General features: G+C 45.7%; 1 protein-coding gene and 1 pseudogene across 9 annotated transcripts in view; one reads left to right on the top strand and one right to left on the bottom strand.

Moving 5' to 3' along the window:
• The window catches only part of EFCAB6 (EF-hand calcium binding domain 6), a 295,562-nt gene extending 287,467 nt beyond the window's left edge, over positions 1–8,095 (bottom strand). For 5 of the 9 annotated variants that reach the window (XM_055252706.2, XM_055252713.2, XM_055252712.2 and 2 more), the window contains exon 1: positions 7,945–8,095. In XM_055252706.2, coding sequence (XP_055108681.2) covers positions 7,945–8,033 — 89 coding nt within the window. In that variant the 5' untranslated portion in view covers positions 8,034–8,095. Of the gene's footprint in view, positions 1–4,758; positions 4,964–7,944 lie in introns of those variants that run through there. The other 4 variants (XM_063622890.1, XM_063622891.1, XM_055252708.2 and 1 more) reach the window with 3 other exon arrangements.
• Positions 1–17,549, top strand: part of LOC134733491 (large ribosomal subunit protein eL33-like) — a 346,767-nt pseudogene that overhangs the window by 187,371 nt on the left and 141,847 nt on the right.

Here is a 17,549-nt window from a genome sequence, read left to right as displayed (position 1 = left end):
ATGAATCAGTGAAGAAATTAAGAAGGATATTTTAAAATTTCTTGAAATAAATGAAATGAAAATCCAACACACCAAAGTCTATGGGCTACAGCAAAAGCAGTACTAAGAAGGAAGTTTATAATAATAAATGCCTATGTCAAAAAAAATAAAAAAATAGAAAGACTTCAAAAAAACAACCTAACGATGCACCTCAAGGAGCTAGAAAAGCCAGAACAAAGCAAACCCAAAAGTAGTAGAAGGAAAGATATTATAAAGATCAGTGGCTGGACACGGAGGCTCACACCTGTAATCCCAGCACTTTGGGAGGCTGAGTTGGAGGATTGCTTGAAGCCAGGAGTTAAAAACCAGCCTGGGCAATATGGCAAGATCCCATCTCTACAAAAACTTTTTTTAAAAAATTAGCTGGAAATGGTACTGGCATGCACCTGTAGTCCTAGCTACTCAGGAAGCTAAGGCAGGATTGCTTGAGCTCAGCAGTTTGAGGTGCAGTGAGCTATGATCCTGCTACTGCACTTCAGCCTGGGCAACAGGGTCCTGTCTCAAAAAAAAATCAGAGGATAAATAAACACAATTGAGACAAGAAAAAAATACAGAGAATCAATGAAACATGATTTGGTTTTTTGAAAAGATAAAGTCAACAAACCTTTGGCTAGACTAAGAAAAAAAGAGAGAAGACCCAAGCTGGAAGAGAAGAAGTCAAATTAGCCTTGTTCACAGATGACATGATCTTATATTTAGGAGAAAACCAAACACTCCACCAAAAACCTGTTAGAACTGATAAGTTCAATAAAGTTGCAGAATGCAAAGTCAACATACAAAAATTGGTGGCATTTATACATACCAACAGCAAACAAACTGAAAAAGAAAGCAAGGAAGCAAATCCATTTACAATAGCTACAAAGAATAGAAAATACCTAAGAATCAATTTAACCAACAAAATGAAAGATTGATACAAGGAAAACTATAAAACACTGATGAAAGACATTGAAGAGGACACTACAAAACGGAAAGGTATTTCATGCTCATGGATTGAAAGAATTAATATTGTTAAAATGGCAATACTACCTAAAGCAATTTACAGATTCAGTGCAATGTGGTACATATACCCAATGGAATATTATCCAGCCATAAAAAAGAATAAAATTCTACCATTTGTAGCAACATGGATAGAACTGGAGGTCCTTATGTGACATTCTGATTAAAAAATGAGATAAGCCAAGCACCGAAAAGAAGATTGTTGCATATTCTCACTCATATGGAGGAGCTCAAAAAGTGGATTTCACAAAGATAGAGTAAATCGGTGGTTAGCACAGGCCAGGAAAGGTAGAGGGGAGGAGAGGATGAAGAGAGGTTGATTAATGGGTACAAATATATGGTCTGATGGAAGAAATAACACCTAGTGTTAGATAGATCAGTAAGGTGACTATAGATTACAATAACCTATTGTAAATTTCAAAATCGCTAGAAGAGAAGAATTTGAATGGTTCTAACATAAAGAAAAGACAAATATTTCAGGCGACGGATATCCCAAGTATACTGATTTGATCTTTACAAATTATATGAATGTATTAAATTATCCCATGTACCCTAGAACTATGTACATGGATTATGCATCAATAAAAATAAATAAAATTTCTTTTAAGAAAGAAAAATAGGGCTGGGAGCGGTGGCTCATGCCTGTAATCCCAACATTTTGGGAGGCCTAGGTGGGCAGATCACTTGAGGCCAGGAGTTGGAGACTAGCCTGGCCAACATGGCAAAATCCTGACTTTACTAAAAATACAAAAACTTAGCTGGGCATGGTGGTGGGTGCCTGTAATCCCAGCTACTCGGGAGGCTGAGGTACAAGAATCGCTTGAACCCGGGAGGCGAAGGTTGCAGTGAGCAGAGATCACACCACTGCACTCCAGCCTGGGTGATCAAGTAAGACTATCTCAAAAGAAAAGAGAGGAGAGGGGAGGGGAGAGGAGAGGAGGGCAAGGGAAGGGAAAAAAGAGAAGAAGCAATGCTTCTCCAGGGCATAAAGACTGAAATTCAATTTTTTTTTTTTTTTTTTTTTGAGAGGAAGTCTCAGGCTGGAATGCAGTGGTGCAATCTCGGCTCACTGCAACCTCACCTTCAGGGCTCAAGTGATCCCTGCACCTTAGCCTCAGCCTCCTGAATAACTGGGACTACAGGTGCATGCCACCACATCTGGCTAATTTTTGTAGAGGCAGGGTTTCGCCATGTTACCCAGGCTGGTCTCGAACTTCTGGGCTCAAGTGATCCTCCCACCTCAGCCTCCCGAAGTGTTGGGATTACAGGTATGAGCCACTGCACCAGGCCTGAAATTCAAACTCTTAATTGTGGGGTAGAAGGTCATTCATACAATTAACCACCTGGCTTCAGGTGATCCTTCCAGACGCCATGACCTCCAGGCATGCTACGTTCTTACCCAGTGCTCCCAATACACTACATAGTTCCTCACTTCTGAGCTTTGGTTCATGCCTGTGCTAGAATTTCCTTCATTCTTCTGCACCTGGCACACTTCAATTAATCTTTCAAAACTGAGGGTATATCCCCTTCCTTCAGGAGACCTTCCTATTGTCCTTAAACAAAATTAATCATGCCTTTACAAAGAACTGAAGTCTTATAGGTGTGCTTTGCTAACTGTTTCATTTAATAAAGAAAAGAACCAAAAGATAAAAGCCACTCGTAATTCCATCACTTTGCCATGGGGCTGCAGATGTGGTGGGTAAAATATCAAGTAAAAGTTCTAATATTTTCCCATCTGTTCCTCTAGTTCTACCTCAATTTTCACTTTGATTCTCTGCTTCCAGACCTTTATGTTGGCCCCTGCTAGACAACAAGTCCCTCCAGTGGACTCCACTTACCTTTTTACACTCAACATGGCATAGCATGCAGTAAGCACCCCACTAATCTTTGCTCTTGATGGACCGCAGTTATCAACACTATGACTGCAAGGGATAGAAGCTTAGGCTAATTTTACCCTTGATTTTGAAAGCTAAACAAGGTTCTGAGTACGACCAAGGCACTGTGAGGAGTTCTGTAGCTCACCCCTAACTTTACACCATCCTCAGCTGAGGTTTTCAAAATAAAGAGAATTTTGAGACATTAATGAATGTGATTACTTCAGAACTTGGTGAGGTAGAAATTGGCAAGGATCATAAAAATTAATACCCCCAAAATAAGCATGAAGTCACAGACCATCAAATACACTTCTTAACCAAGGGGAAAAACACAATCAGAAGGCTATCTCACTGATATATTTGTTTATTTGCCAGAGAAGTATTGATGTCCAGTTTTAAACACATGCTATTTATATCAGAATCATAACAAAAGTGCCATCCATCTGCCTTGGCATCAAGAGAAAACATAATTCAACACAAGAGTAAAAAGTGTGCACAGCCAAATAGAAATGGCACCAGAAGCAAAAATTGCTGGAACTGTATCATGGAGGGGGGTGTGGAAATTATCACTCGACTAAATTGGAAAAAATTGTAAGCAACACAAAAGGTTTTGGCAGTTAAATCCAAACACTTGAGAAAAATCTTCTTGTCTGTACTGATATCAAATGGATGTTCTGTTATATTTTGGGACACATCAACTATCAAGTTCCCTTTATAGCCTTCCACACACTTCCATATATACATTGGTCATTTACTGAGCATCTACATTCTTGGACAGCAGAAAAATCAAAAGCTTTGGTATCAAGCAGGCATAGGGTCAAACTGGCTCCACTATCTACCACAAGAACTTGCAAGTTAATTAACCGCCTCCTGACTCAGTTTCCTCATTTGAAAAAGGGAGATACAGTTGCCTTCCATATCCATGGGTTCCACATCCACGGATTCAACAGTGGATTGAAAATATTCAGGAAAAATATGGATGTTGATGTCTGTACTGAATATGTATGGATTTTTTTCCTTGTCTCAATGATATGGTATAATGATTTCCATAGCATTTACATTGTATTAGGTATTGTAAGTAATCTAGAGATAATTTAAAGCATATGGGAGGATTATGTAGCTTATATGCAAATAATACACCATTTTATATAAGGGACTTGAACATCCATGAATCTAGGTATCTTCGAGTGGGTGCTGAAACGAATCTCCCACAGATACTGAGGGACAACTGGAATATCTCTCCTTTAAGCAAGTATTCTTAACATGGAATCACGGTCCATGCGTGTGCTTTTATAGCCCTACAGACTTACTGAGATGCAAAACTGTGTGTGAGATAATTTTTCTAGAGCACTTCTCAAAAGGCTGGTGACCCCAAAATGGTAAATGCCACTGCTCTAAAGGTGTAGATGGATCACAGGTGATATTCGTGAAGTGCTTGGCACACAGTGAGCTTTAGCTATTTGGTAGCTGTTATTTTTAGGTCCCGAGGATATACAGAAAGATAAATCAGACAGAGCATTTGGCCAAAAAAAATAAAAAAGGTATACACTTATAGGTGTCAGAATATCAGAATAAAATAACAGAGAAAAAAACAAAAAGTGAGTCCAGAAAAAAACCCAGCAGGAAGAACTGGCAGGATGGAAACACCAGGAGTGCCAAGGCAGTGAGATGACCACTGCCCGGGGATCCCCAATGCTTAGGCAGGGGTTGGCATATGGCAGGTGCTCGATGAATAATTGCTAAGTAAATGAGCAAACAAATGACTGAAACCAACCCAGGATGCAGGATAACACCATTTACAATGTCCCAGGGGGAAAACTACATTCAGAAGGTGTTATTGAAAACTTACTATTCAGAAATCTTCAATTCCAAATATTCAGTTCAAATGCTAGAGTCCACATTCTCTCCCTGAAGAGTGAGGACGTTAAGCCCACACTTTTGTCATTGGGCAGTAATCTAGGCCCTTCCAATCCTCTGTGATGAGCCCTGTGAGAAATTTATTTTAGAAATAGGTTAGACCTATTTTTCCAGATGAATCAAAAGGCCATATTTCCCTGGAAAAAAAAATAAATTTTATTACCTTCTATTTTTTTACTTTTATTTTTCCATGAGTTGACAAGAAGCTCCCAGCTAAATTTCCAGCCCAACTTTATTAACCATTATAGATCATCTGAGTATTCCTCCTTTCTGATACCTTCCTATTCTGTCTATATTTTTAATGATTCTGATTTACATGTTTCTATTTTATCACATTGTAGTTATTCTTACAAGTCATCTCAAAGCCTTGGCAGGACTTGTAGAATATATAAATATTTGAGAGTGATAGCGTACTCATCAAGAACATAGGTTATTATCAGGCAGTCCTGGAGGTGGAGCCATACTCACTACCATTTATCAGCTTTGTTAAGTCCCTTAAACTCTCTGTGTCCCTGTTGCCTTTTGTTTTGGTTTTTCGTCTGGTTTTGGTTTTGTCTGTTTTGAGATGGAGTTTTACTCTTGTTGTCTAGGCTGCAGTGCAATGCTGTGAACTTGGCTCCTGCAAACTCCGCCTCCCAGGTTCAAGAGATTCTCCTGCCTCAGCTTCTGGAGTAGCTGGGATTACAGGTGCCTGCCACCATGCCTGGCTCATTTTTTGTATTAGTAGAGATGGGATCTCACCACGTTGGCCAGGCTGGTCTCAAAACTCCTGACCTCAGGTGATCCAACCGCCTCGGCCTCCCAAAGTGCTGGGATTACAGGCGTGAGTCACCGCGCCCAGCCTGTTTTGTTTTTTGAGACAGGGTCTCACTCTGTCGCCCAGGCTGAAGTGCAGTGGCATGATCATGGCTCACTGCAACCTAAAACTCTTGGGCCCAAGTGATCCTCCCACCTCGGCCTCCTGAGTAGCTGGAAGTACAAGCACATGCTACCATAGATATGGGGGGGGTCTCACTTTGTTGCCTGGGCCGGTCTCGAACTCCTGGCCTCAAGTGATCCTACTGCCTCAGCCTCCCAAAGTGGTAGGATTATAGGCATAAGCCACCACACCCAACTTGTACTTTTTCATAGCCAACTTGTGAGGACTAAATTTAAAAAGTATGAGGGATCAAACTGTGCTTGGCACATAGTAAGTGTTCAATTAGTATTAGCCAGTAGTAGTAGTAGTAGTATTTGCTGTAGTAGAAATAGAAGTAGTAAAACTGTGGACAAAGAGATAGAAAGAAAAAGTAACAAATGGTACCTGAAACAAAGTAAACAAAATAGCAGTGAAAGATCAAAACTAAAAGTAGAAAATGAAGCTTTTAGTACTGAAAGGGTATCATATTCATGTTATCTCTATTCACAGTCTTTTCAAACCTGTCTCAGTTGTTAACAACCAGTGGCCTCCCACCAGATTCCTGATCTGGGCAGGCACCAGGCTACTAAACATCCTCATGGAGCTGGTTCTGTCTCCAGGTGCCAGTCAGCTGCAGAGATCACAGCATGGGTGCTATAGAGATCTCTGTACAAGGGGAAGTAGATAGCTGGAACAGGGCAGTTTTTCCCTGGAGAGCGAAATTGTATTACAGTCTCAGGTAAGCACTTCTTGATAAATATCCATGATCACCTATCATGAACCAAGCATTAAAATGAGCATAGAGGAAAAAGGGAAAGCACAGATAACTAAAATAAAATCCTCATCCTCAAAGGATCGTGCAATAAGACTGGATAGGAGGCAAATATCTTCACATATAATCAAAGGGGCCATTTCTGACTCACTTTCATACCCCTAGAACTTAGCCAAGTAAACGTTTGCTGAATTGAAGGCAATGGATAAAAGATATGAACTGTAGTGTATGAAAGTAGAATTTATTTACAGCATTTCTGTTAAGGCCACCCATTTAGGAGCACATATTAAATTAGGCCAAGCCGGGTGGATCACTTGAGGTCAGGAGTTTGAAACCAACCTGGCCAACATGGTGAAATCCCATCTCTACTAAAAATACAAAAATTAGCTGGGCGTGGTGGCAGGCGCCTGTAATCCCAGCTACTTGGGACACAGAGGCACGAGAATCGCTTGAACCCGGGAGGTGGAGGTTGCAGTGAGCTGGGATAGCTGCACTCCAGCCTGGGTAACAGAGGAAGACTCCATCAGGAAAGAAAAGGAGAGGGGAGGGGAGGGGAGCGGAGGGGAGCGGAGCGGAAGGGGAGGCGAGGACAGGGGAGGGGAGGAGAGAGGAGGGGAGGAAGGAAAGAAAGGGGAAGGGAAGGGGGGGGGAGGGAGAAAAGAAAAAAGAAAAGAAAAGAAAAAAGAAAAGAAAAGAGTCCTCTTAACAGGGGCAAGACATCCTGAAAGGCAAAGATTTGGAGAGAAAGGAAGGGAGTAGACAGAGGGGTGATTTGGACAACCTTCAAGTAAGCCCTATACAGATGTATACCTCACAAAGTGCTTCCAAACAAAATTTCTGAGGGAGGCAGGGGTAATTTATGTGCAGGCTGTGGGAGAAGAGTGTAAAAGAGCAGAGATTTTGCCGTGAGACAGAAATGAGTTTGAATTCTGGCTCAGAAACTTCCTATGATAGTTGTGTGACTTTGGAAAAGCCCCTTCACCCCATAGGTTTCAAGTCCTCGTCTGTCTACAGGAGAGAGTCTATCATGATATTCACAAGACTGCTGTGGGAACAAATGAAATCAGGGGCATCTGAGACATGTTGTAAATTGGAGAGATTTAGGACGTTTCCACACACATTTCCCAGCTGATTCTCACAGAGATGCAGGGAGGAAGAAGACGTCACCACCGTCAGCGTTGTTTATCGTTCTTCTCCACATATCAGGTAAGCTACGGGAACAGGGGCCCTGCTATTCCCCACAGGGCCCCAGGGCCTACAACATGCCTGGCACAAGCAGACGCGCCATGAACACCTGCTGGGTGAATAAACGAATCACCACCCCTTCGTCCCTAGGGGTGGGCGGCAGCGCCGGCCTTCTCAGGGCAGTGAGACCCACAGAGCTGCTTGCCCGCCCGGCCCCTCCTCGGCCTGTCGCACGCGCGTGGCCACCCCGAACACAGCCTTACCGGGGACCCCTCCTCGATTCTCCGCCTAGCTGAGCCGGCACCCGCGTGCGCCGACCCCCAAGCCGCGGGGTCTCAGAGGGGCTGCCCATTCGGCATCTCTAGGACGCTGTTGCCTGAGAGACGACGGCAGTCGCTGATTGGAGAACGAGCCTACGCGCCTGGCAAGAAGCGGAGCTGTGATTGGTCAATTGGAGATTAACGAGGAGGGGCGGGGCCAGGTCGGTTCCGCGGCTCTGCTCCCGGAAGAAATTTCCGCCGGAAGTCCCGTTCTCTGGTGAGCGGGAACCTTGGCGACCCGTGTCATGGGAGCGGGTTTCTGTTACGTGGGCTTTAGCGCGAGCTGGGCAGTCGGCCCGGTCCCACCGAACTGCATAGGGCCGTGTGGCCGGGGGAAGTCAGCCCCCTGCTCTGAGAAGCAGACTCTCCATCTGTAAAAGGCTAAGCGTGCCCACTGGGGCCTGTAGTCAGGATTGGCTAGAGTAAAGTCCGCAAAGCCCCTACCGCATCCTGCGCCTTCGTTAGGGTGAGCAGTCATGGGGACTTGCATTGTGTCACCAGGTAGCGGGTCTCACTGGGTCCGCTTGTCTGCTCGAGGAGACAACCCGTGGGGACAGGGGCTCGCCTGCTTTGCTCACCGCTGTGGCCTCAGCCTCCGCCCATATCCACAGTAGGCATCCGTTCCATTGATGTTCGCTAAATGAGTGAATTATTACTAAGACAGAGGGCAGAGTGGAAGCGCCATAAATCATGTGAGTGATAGTAATTGTTGTCGCTGACGCTATGGAGCACTTCCCTTGCCAGGCACTCACCCATCCTAGGTATGTACTTTACATGTAATTGTTATCTTCATTTGTCTTCACAACAGCCCTGTGAGGTAGGTGCTGTGGTTATTCCCATTTTTCAGATAGGAAACTGAGGCACACAGAGCATTTTGTTCAAGGACACGCTGCCAGTCTGGGGTAGGAGCAGAAAGAGAACCTAGGGAGCTTGCTCTTAGGCAGCCTGCCACACTGCTCACTGTGGGAGAGAAGCAGCCAGGCAGACGTGTGCAGCTTGGAATTCCCTGCACACATGGCTGCGGCAGGTCAATAGGTGCCCTGGTGTGTGCTGCAAAGATGGATACTATGCGGTCCCTGCTGGGCAGTCTGACTATACTTCACTGGCCAGCTAGTTTTCCTGTTCACCAAGAGAATTCTTTCCCATGGCTTGTCTCAGACCTCCCGCACTCACTACTTCCTCACCTGACTCGATGACCATGGGTTTTATCCCACTGAGAAAATGGAATGCATAAGAATGGAATACACTCCTTCACAATCACTTTGGCATTCATCCCCTTTTGCTCTTGTCCCAAAAGAGGGTCTCTCACAGAGGCCAGTCCCTCTAACTGTGTCCTGGATCCCTCCCCATTTGCCTTCTTTATTATAGGCAGTGCTCTAAGTGTGGTCTGGGGATCCTGAGACCCTTTCAGACTGTCCATGGGGCCAAAAACTGCTTTCATAAAACACTAAGACTTTACTTGCTTTTTCATTGTTATTCTCTCATAAGTATATGGGGGGATTTTCCAGAAGCTACATGATGTGTGATATTGCAACAAATTGAATGCAAAAGAAGATAAGAGATCCAGCGGTCTTGTATTAAGCCAGATGTTAAACAGATCTGCAAAAATAGAAAACTGCCCCGCTTTTCACTTTTTTGGAAAGTATAATTTTTCATTAGAGAACGTTAACATGTAATGGGTTTATTATTTTTAATGAGTTAAATTTTTTATCGATTGTATTTTCTAACATGGTAAATATTGATAGATATAAACATAAATAAAAGTTTTTTGGGATCCTCAATACTTTTTAAGAATGTGAATGGATCCTAAGGCCAAAAAGTTTGGTCCTGAGATCAAAAGGGCTTCGGTTGTTCCCTCTCTCATGATAGCCAAGAGTCTCATTCTTTTCTCTTTCTCTCTTTCCCTCCTTCTTGGAACATGCTCTAGTATGTCACATCTTTAAAAAAAAATAAAGATCTGGTTTCCACCCCATTTCTCTGCTCCTCTTTAACCTGCTTCTCAGTAGAGCTGTCTATACATGCTGTCTTTCAGTTACCAAATTTCACAGAAGTGTGACTCTCATTGCCTGGTAACTGGCATTCTCACAAATATTTCTTCTATACTTGGCCGTACATTACTTGACCTCTCAGTAGCATTCAGCCCAGTTGATCACTCCTTTCTGCCTGAAATACTTCAGGCTTCTCTAATACCACACCAACTACGCAATTCTTGGGCCCCACTGGTGACTTCCCTCCTCTGTGTGGCCTTTGGATGTTAGGGCCCCTCTGACCCTGTCGTAGGTCCTGCTGTTACACTTCTCACCAGCCTTGACCCCTCTACTGGAATGTACTGGAGACCACTCAGACTTAAGCCATCCATATCGCCCTTGATCCACTCACCTCCCTCAATCACCTATTACTTTTTTTTTTTTTTTTTTTTTTGAGACGGAGTCTCGCTCTGTCGCCCAGGCTGGAGTGCAATGGTGCAATCTCGACTCACTGCAACCTCCACCTCCCAGGTTTCAGCAATTCTCTGCCTCAGCCTCCCAAGTAGCTGGGATTACAGGCATGAGCCACCACGCCCAGCTAATTTTTGTACTTTTAGTAGAGACGGGGTTTCACCATGTTGGCCAGGCTGGTCTTGAACTCCTGACCTCGTGATCCACCCGCCTCGGCCTCCCAAAGTGCTGGGATTACAGGTGTGAGCTACTGTGCCTGCCCTCACTCACCTATTCCAAGGCAGTGCTCAAACTAGGAAGCCTTGTTGTTATCCCTCAATGATCACTACTTCATACCCCACATCTAGTGCTTCAGCAAGTCCTGTTGGTTCTAACGCCAGAATACGTACATGGTACCAATCTCATCCATTCTCTCCAAGTTCCCCTGCACTACCTTGCCTTAAAAGCCTTCTTATGCTAAAAATAAAAATCTTTAAAACAGCATGCAAGGCCACTGTGACCATCCTATAACCTCATTCTCCCCCCAGGATCACTATGGTCACAAAGCCCAGAAGCCAGCTTGAATGGGGCTCTTGCTGGCCATAATAATGAAGGACAGTAAAAGAAATAGGAGTCATGAGTCCAGGCCAAGGAGGGATGGACAGATAGAATAAATGCAGGACAAGGGAGGGCACATGCTTACAGTAAAGCAGGCCTAGGGACAAATGGTCATGCAGGAGGACTAGAGCTGAAAAACCATCATGTTGCAACCACTGAGTGAAGATTGATTCAGGCAAGGATCATTCATGGGTGCTTTATCTCAGGGTTGTTTGGATGGGGAGCAGGATATTTGCATTGTTTTAAAGGATAGTCCCACAGATCACTTATTACTTACAAGAGAAAAAGTAGTCATAATACAAAAGAAAGATGGACAATGCTTGGACACCATAATAAAAATTAACACTGCCAACAAGGAGCATGGACATTGTGTGGCTTCAGATGTAATATGAAGGACAACCTCCGTTGAAAAGAGCAACTTCTATAGTATTCTAATCTGGAATGCATCACCTAATCCTATCATAAGAAGACATTAGGAAAAAAAAAAACAAAATAAAGATAATTCCATTTTTTTAATGGTTTTTGGTGTTTTGTTTGTTTGTGACAGTCTTGCTGTGTTGCCCAGGCTGGAGTGTAGTGAGGCGATCTCAGCTCACTGCACCCTCCACCTCCTGGGTTCAAGCGATGCTGCTGCCTCAGCCTCCCAAGTAGCTGGGATTACAGGCACACACCACCATGCCCAGCTAATTTTTGTATTTTTAGTAGAGATAGGGTTTCACCATGTTGGCCAGGCTGGTCTTAAACTCCTGATCTCAAGTGATCTGCCTGCCTCAGCCTCCCAAAGTGCTGGGATTACAGGCATGAGCCACTGTGCCCAGCCTGTAACTTAACTTTCAAATGCTTCTGAAAAAATTATGTATTGATAGATAGCAAATAATAAAGCAATTGGGGCAAAACGTGCACAGTAAGTGAATCTGAGAAAGGGAGTTGTATTAGATAGGGCTGCGGTAACAAATTTCCGCAGACTGGGCGGCTTGGACAACAGAAATGTATTGTCTCACAGTCCTGGAAGCATCTTCAATCCAAAAAAACCTGAGGTGACAAACCCTGGCCAATGTCTGGCTGTGTGGGCAAACATGGAATTCTAGTAGGGAATACCTTAATGTCTCTTGCACTGGCCTGCTCTCAACAGTGAAGAAGGCCAGGCATGGTGGCTCACGCCTGTAATCCCAGCACTTTGGGAGGCTGTGGCAGGAGGATCACCTGAGGTCAGGAGTTCGAGACCAGCCTGGCCAACATAGTGAAATCCCATCTCTACTAAAACTACAAAGATTAGTCAGGCGTGGTAGTGGGCGCCTGTAATCTCAGCTACTTGAGATTCTCCTGAGGCAGGAGAATTGCTTGAACCAGGGAGGCGGAGGTTGCAGTGAGCCAAGATTGCGCCACTGCACTCCAGCCTGGGCAACAGAGCGAGACTCCGTCTCAAAAAAAAAAAAACAACAACAGTGATGCACACATAAGTGGTGTACAACTGGATCAATGTAGCCAAGAATCCAGAAACTCAAAACCCTTGCTGATTTCCTTGAACCCAAGGACGATTTTTCTGTGTGTTGAAATGACTAATTAGATCAGTCCGTCATGAAGTTTTGTCATGTGATTCTCTTTTTTTTCTCCTTAAAGATCATCTTCAATCCAGAGGGTTTTCCTTGTTCCAGGAAACGTTTCACCTCCATGTGAAGATTTAATTTTTACAGAAACTGAAATTTCCCTCATTTATTATCTAGATGAACCCCTAAAATCTATTCAATAAGGTTCGATCTTTGATGGAATAGACCAGAGTTGTATAATGTGACAGTGGCACCAAGGAACAGTTTGTAGGAGGAGATTGTTGTCTACTCTGAAAAAAACTTTCCAGAAGACATTGATGGTTCCCTTAGGTGCCCTGCAGTGGGTCCACTTCCAACAGGCTGAAGCCTGGATTTGGTGGGTGAGGGTCCTACCTTTTCCTAGATACTATTCAGCATCACTGAAGCCAGTAAACTCACCTCCTGAGGAAGGAACCATTACCATCTCTGCTGTTTACACCCATGGCATGAGTCTGCTGCTCAAGACCTTTGATGAGAATCTTGAAAAGAAAACCATGAATCGTTGGAGAAAATGTCTTTACACTTAGATGCAACAGATGGCTCATTCCCTCAGTATTCAAGAAGAAACTCTGGGATCATGGAGAGCTGTGTGACAATCACCCTCTGCCCATTTTGGGGGCTTGGAGCTGGTTTTCACCACAATTCTGTACACCTAAGAGACTGGGCCGTAAGATCGAGACTGTAATTATCTCACAGGCATCAATGATGATGTTACGAATGCAGATTATGCCTTCATGTGGAGAAAGAAACAGCAGGGGCTGATTAGCCCCGAAGAAGTTAAGTACTGTTTTCCACCATGTCTATTAATAAAGAAGGGAGGAAGAGCAAGTGCGTGGCAGGGATGCGTAGCGCGTCCACATGGAAGCGGAGAGCCTCTCCCTCTCAGAAATCTGCTTCCCTGACTGCTGTCCTTTTGGTAGTCTCATAAAATGGAGACAAGACTCTCTTCAGCTGTCCTGAGGAGGAAAAAAAAATATGACATAAAAATAAATGAGGTATAAGTAGCTCTTTTGGAAAAGCTACTGTGGTTATTTTTTCTTTACTAAAATAGCTGCTTTCTCTCTCGAATATTTACCTTGACAGATGACGCAGCTGCTCATTTTAGTTCAATCAGCCAGAAACCAAATTGCACATGTTAAACGTTGTCACTACAAATAATTGATGATTACTTGTAAACAGGGGGCCATTTGAGGATCTATTTGAGGATCCTCCATGGAGAGCGGCTCTCCACAGGCTCAGCAAAGCACCTAGGCATGTTCGCTTTCCCTTTAAGGGACTGATATACTATTAAGCTCTTAATTTCCTTTAATAGCTACTGGTTGTTTCCTTTGATGGAAAGAAGAATAAAATCCACTTATGTTGCTCCTGAACAAGATTCCGTGGTGTCGAACACTGGTATTTAGAATTTTAATGAACCTTGGCTGGGCGCAGTGGCTCACGCCTGTAATCCCAGTGCTTTGGAGACCGAGGCGGGGGGATCACCTGAGGTCAGGAGTTCGAGATCAGCCTGGTCAACATGGTGAAACCCTGTCTCTCCTAAAGATACAAAAACTAACCAGGCGTGGTGGCGGGCGCCTGTAATCCCGGCTACTCAGGAGGCTGAGGCAGGAGAATCGCTTGAACCCTGGGAGGTGGACGTTAAGGAGAGCTGAGATCGCGCCACTGCACTCCAGCCTGGGTGACAGAGTGGGACTCTGTCTCAAAAAAGAATTTTAATGAAACCTGCCCCCCAAACATTATATTGCAGCAATCTTAGAAGACTGCGCTACCTCTGGAATAGAGAAGCAGTTGGGAAAGAACAGTTTCATGTTTCCTACACCTGGGCAACAGGCAGGCCCCTGACAACCACAAGTAATTCTTTGCTGAGAGCCGGGATCTTGCAACAGCTTGTCATTAGTGCTGTTTAGCATTTAATTTGCCTTTAGTTAGGTAACAAGCATTTATGGATTACCTGTTAGGAACGAATGCACAGTATGGGAACAGAGGGATGAATGAGGCACACTCTGCTCACAGCCTACTTGGACTAGAAATATCTACTCAGGAAAGAAAACTTGAAAGCAGTTAGCAAATGCAAACCAATATACCACCACGGGGAATCATCACACTTTCCGAATTCAAGGCTGTAACTGCTGGCACACTTCTAAGGAAAAAAGATATGCATTTCTGCATCTCGTCTCATGATGGGAGTGAGGATATGCCAGTCACTCCTTCTGTGGGCTAAGGAACGGTCTGGCCTTCTCTACCTCTGCAGAGTCCGGGCGTGACAGAGACGCAGGATGGAGGCAGCCACACCCATTGAAAATCAGCCTGTCTGCCGGATCTGGTGACCGCCCCCCGCCCAAGGTCTTTGGTAAAAACTGAGGCCTAGTTGTGTCCTGGATGGCAGTGAGCTGGGATTCATTCATGGCAGCCCCCAGGAGATTGCGTTTTTAAACCAGCCCAAGGCATGTGGTGGACATGGATTGGCAGCACTTACAGATAATGGGGAAGGCTTTCCAAGGGGCCAAACGGTCCATAGCAGTTAAGGAAATGAACGTTAGAAGTGCAGGTCAAGGTCTCAGAGTGAGCAGTGTGGCTAGGCCAGAGACGGCCTTCCAAGTGCATAGCCAGTGGAGGCAGCTGGACACAGCTGACGTGACAAGGCAAGGCTGGATCCGTCGGACTCTGGGAATGCTCCCAGCCATCAAGCTTCACAGAGCACTGCTTCTGTGCTAAGTTCCTGATGCCAAGGAAAATGACAGAGACACGGCCCTGGCCTCAAGAAGCTTTCCGGGCAGATGGCCATGTATCCGGGATATGTTAAGGGAGGTGTAATATTAACCAAAAGTGGAGCTCTGAGCTCCTACCCTTGGCAGAGGGCTTCTTGGAGTAGATCATGCCTGGACTGTGCCCAAGGGCGTCTTGGAGTAGATCGTGCCTGGATCACACTGAATCAGTGTAAGCTGGGTCAAGTCGGGGAATGGCAACCCAGGCAGAGGGAAGTGCATACTTGGGACACGGAGGGCACAGACAGCCGCGGTTCTCTGGCAGTGAGATGGGTGCCAGGCCACGAACTGGATCTGAGAGATTCTTTCCCCATCTGGGAACTGCATGTACTATGGATTGTAAAGGGTCAACCTGAGAGACGGAAACACTCAGGGAAAAGGCCCTCAACCATTCACTTCAGTGTCTAGGGATGCGTGGACTGGGGAAGAGTCTCTGGCTGGCTCCGATGCAGTCTCTGCTTCTGCAGAGGGGGCCTTGCTCATGCAATCTTCAGACTTGCATTCCCAGCTGGTGCCCAGCACCACGAATATATGTAAAGATAACAACTCTAAAGAGGGATAAAATGTATTTTTTGGTCGATTTTTATTTTTCAAACACATTTAGCATTCTCTGGTTTTTAAAAAATGCTTTTAATAGAGCACAGACTCCTTTCTCAGTGGTGAGGAGACAGATTTAAGGGCTGGAGCTCAGACAGTCAGTGCCAGCTAGCATTCGGGGATCCAAGTGTGAGAATCAAATTGTCGTTTGATGTGTGGATTTGGCAAAGGCTCAGCACGCCTTGGAGACGGTGCCCGTGGCCCACGCTGGGTGGCAGGTGCTTCTGCCTTGGGCTCTCTCTGCTCCTGCCGGCCGGGCCTGTCATCAGCTGAAAAGCCGGCATCTCCCACACCCATCAGCTCCTCTCTGGAGCTGAGTCGCTGAACACTGCGACCATACTTAAGAGGCACAGCATGCTTCTGCTGGGTGGAATTTTAGGACACCTGGTCTGTGACCTCTTCATTATGACATGAAAGGGAACTTCCCTGCAGTCCCACAAATAGGGACAGAGCAGCACTGGAGCTGGCGCCTGACTCCCGGCAGGGAAGGGTTCTGTCCTCATTTGGGCGTATTCTGTTTCTGCCCACCTGGTGTGTGCCCTCCCTGACTCCTGCCCCATTTCCAGACCCAGCTCATGCGTACTTCTCACACTAAGCAGCCTCCCTGAAGCCACCGCTTGGAATCTCTGTGGTGTTTACTGTCCGCCCCGCCCCTTTTGTTTGCCCGTTTGTTATGGAGGTGTGTGTTTAAACGGGCAAAGCAGTGTGCTGCCAGGGACACCAGGAAAGCCCACTTAGCCATCAACTGGAGACTCTGACAACTAGAAGAAACCTGGAAGGCCACGTGACAGATATTGAGACAGGCTGAGAGAAGGCAAGGGACGTGGCTGGGTCATGCAGCCAGCCAGGGACAAAGCCGGGACTTTGGAGCCCAGGTCCTCTGCTCCCTGCCAGGCCTCCTTCCATAAGGATGTGGGCGATTGCCAAGAGCAGAGCCTGGAGGGAATGGAATGGAGGGAACTTCATTAGAAGATGGAGAATACCAAGCACAGGGCCTTGCAGAGCAGGTGCTCCTAAATGCCCAAGAGACGCAGGAAGAGAGGGAGAGATGGGAGTGCCAAAGAAGGGTCTCAGTAGCTCTGTGGGCACCACGTTTCTGGGCTTGGGACAGAGAAAGAAGGGCAGAAGGAAGGGCACCGGAAACACAGCTACACCTAGATTTGGAAAGCCAGTGACCTCGGAAAGGATGTTCTGGACATGGGGAAGACCACGAGCCAGGCTGCACTTGTAGGAAGGACCGGGACCTGAGCCACTGGCAGTAAAGAAATGTCACTAAGGAAGTGGGGGCAATGGCAGGAAGTGGGGGGCCAGGGTGAGGAGACAGGAGCCCAGGCTGCGTCTTGTTTGGGAAGACGCAGCCTCCATAGGCCAAGCATGAACAGTAGGAAAGCCCTGACGGTGCAGTCCCCACTCTCAGGACGTCCCTGTCTCCGAGGGAGACAGCCACACAACACGGAGGTGGGGCGGTGAGGAAAGCAGGGATCGCTGGGGTGCATGGGGGATGCACTTGCCCAGCAGAGGAGGCAGGGCTGGGCGGCTCAGGTGAGGGAAGTGATGATTCCGAG

This window comes from Symphalangus syndactylus, chromosome 18, assembly GCF_028878055.3.
Source record: "Symphalangus syndactylus isolate Jambi chromosome 18, NHGRI_mSymSyn1-v2.1_pri, whole genome shotgun sequence".
Classification (NCBI taxonomy): domain Eukaryota; kingdom Metazoa; phylum Chordata; class Mammalia; order Primates; family Hylobatidae; genus Symphalangus; species Symphalangus syndactylus.
The sequence above is the reverse complement of the archived record's forward strand: the minus strand, read 5'-3'. Positions and strand labels throughout refer to the sequence as shown.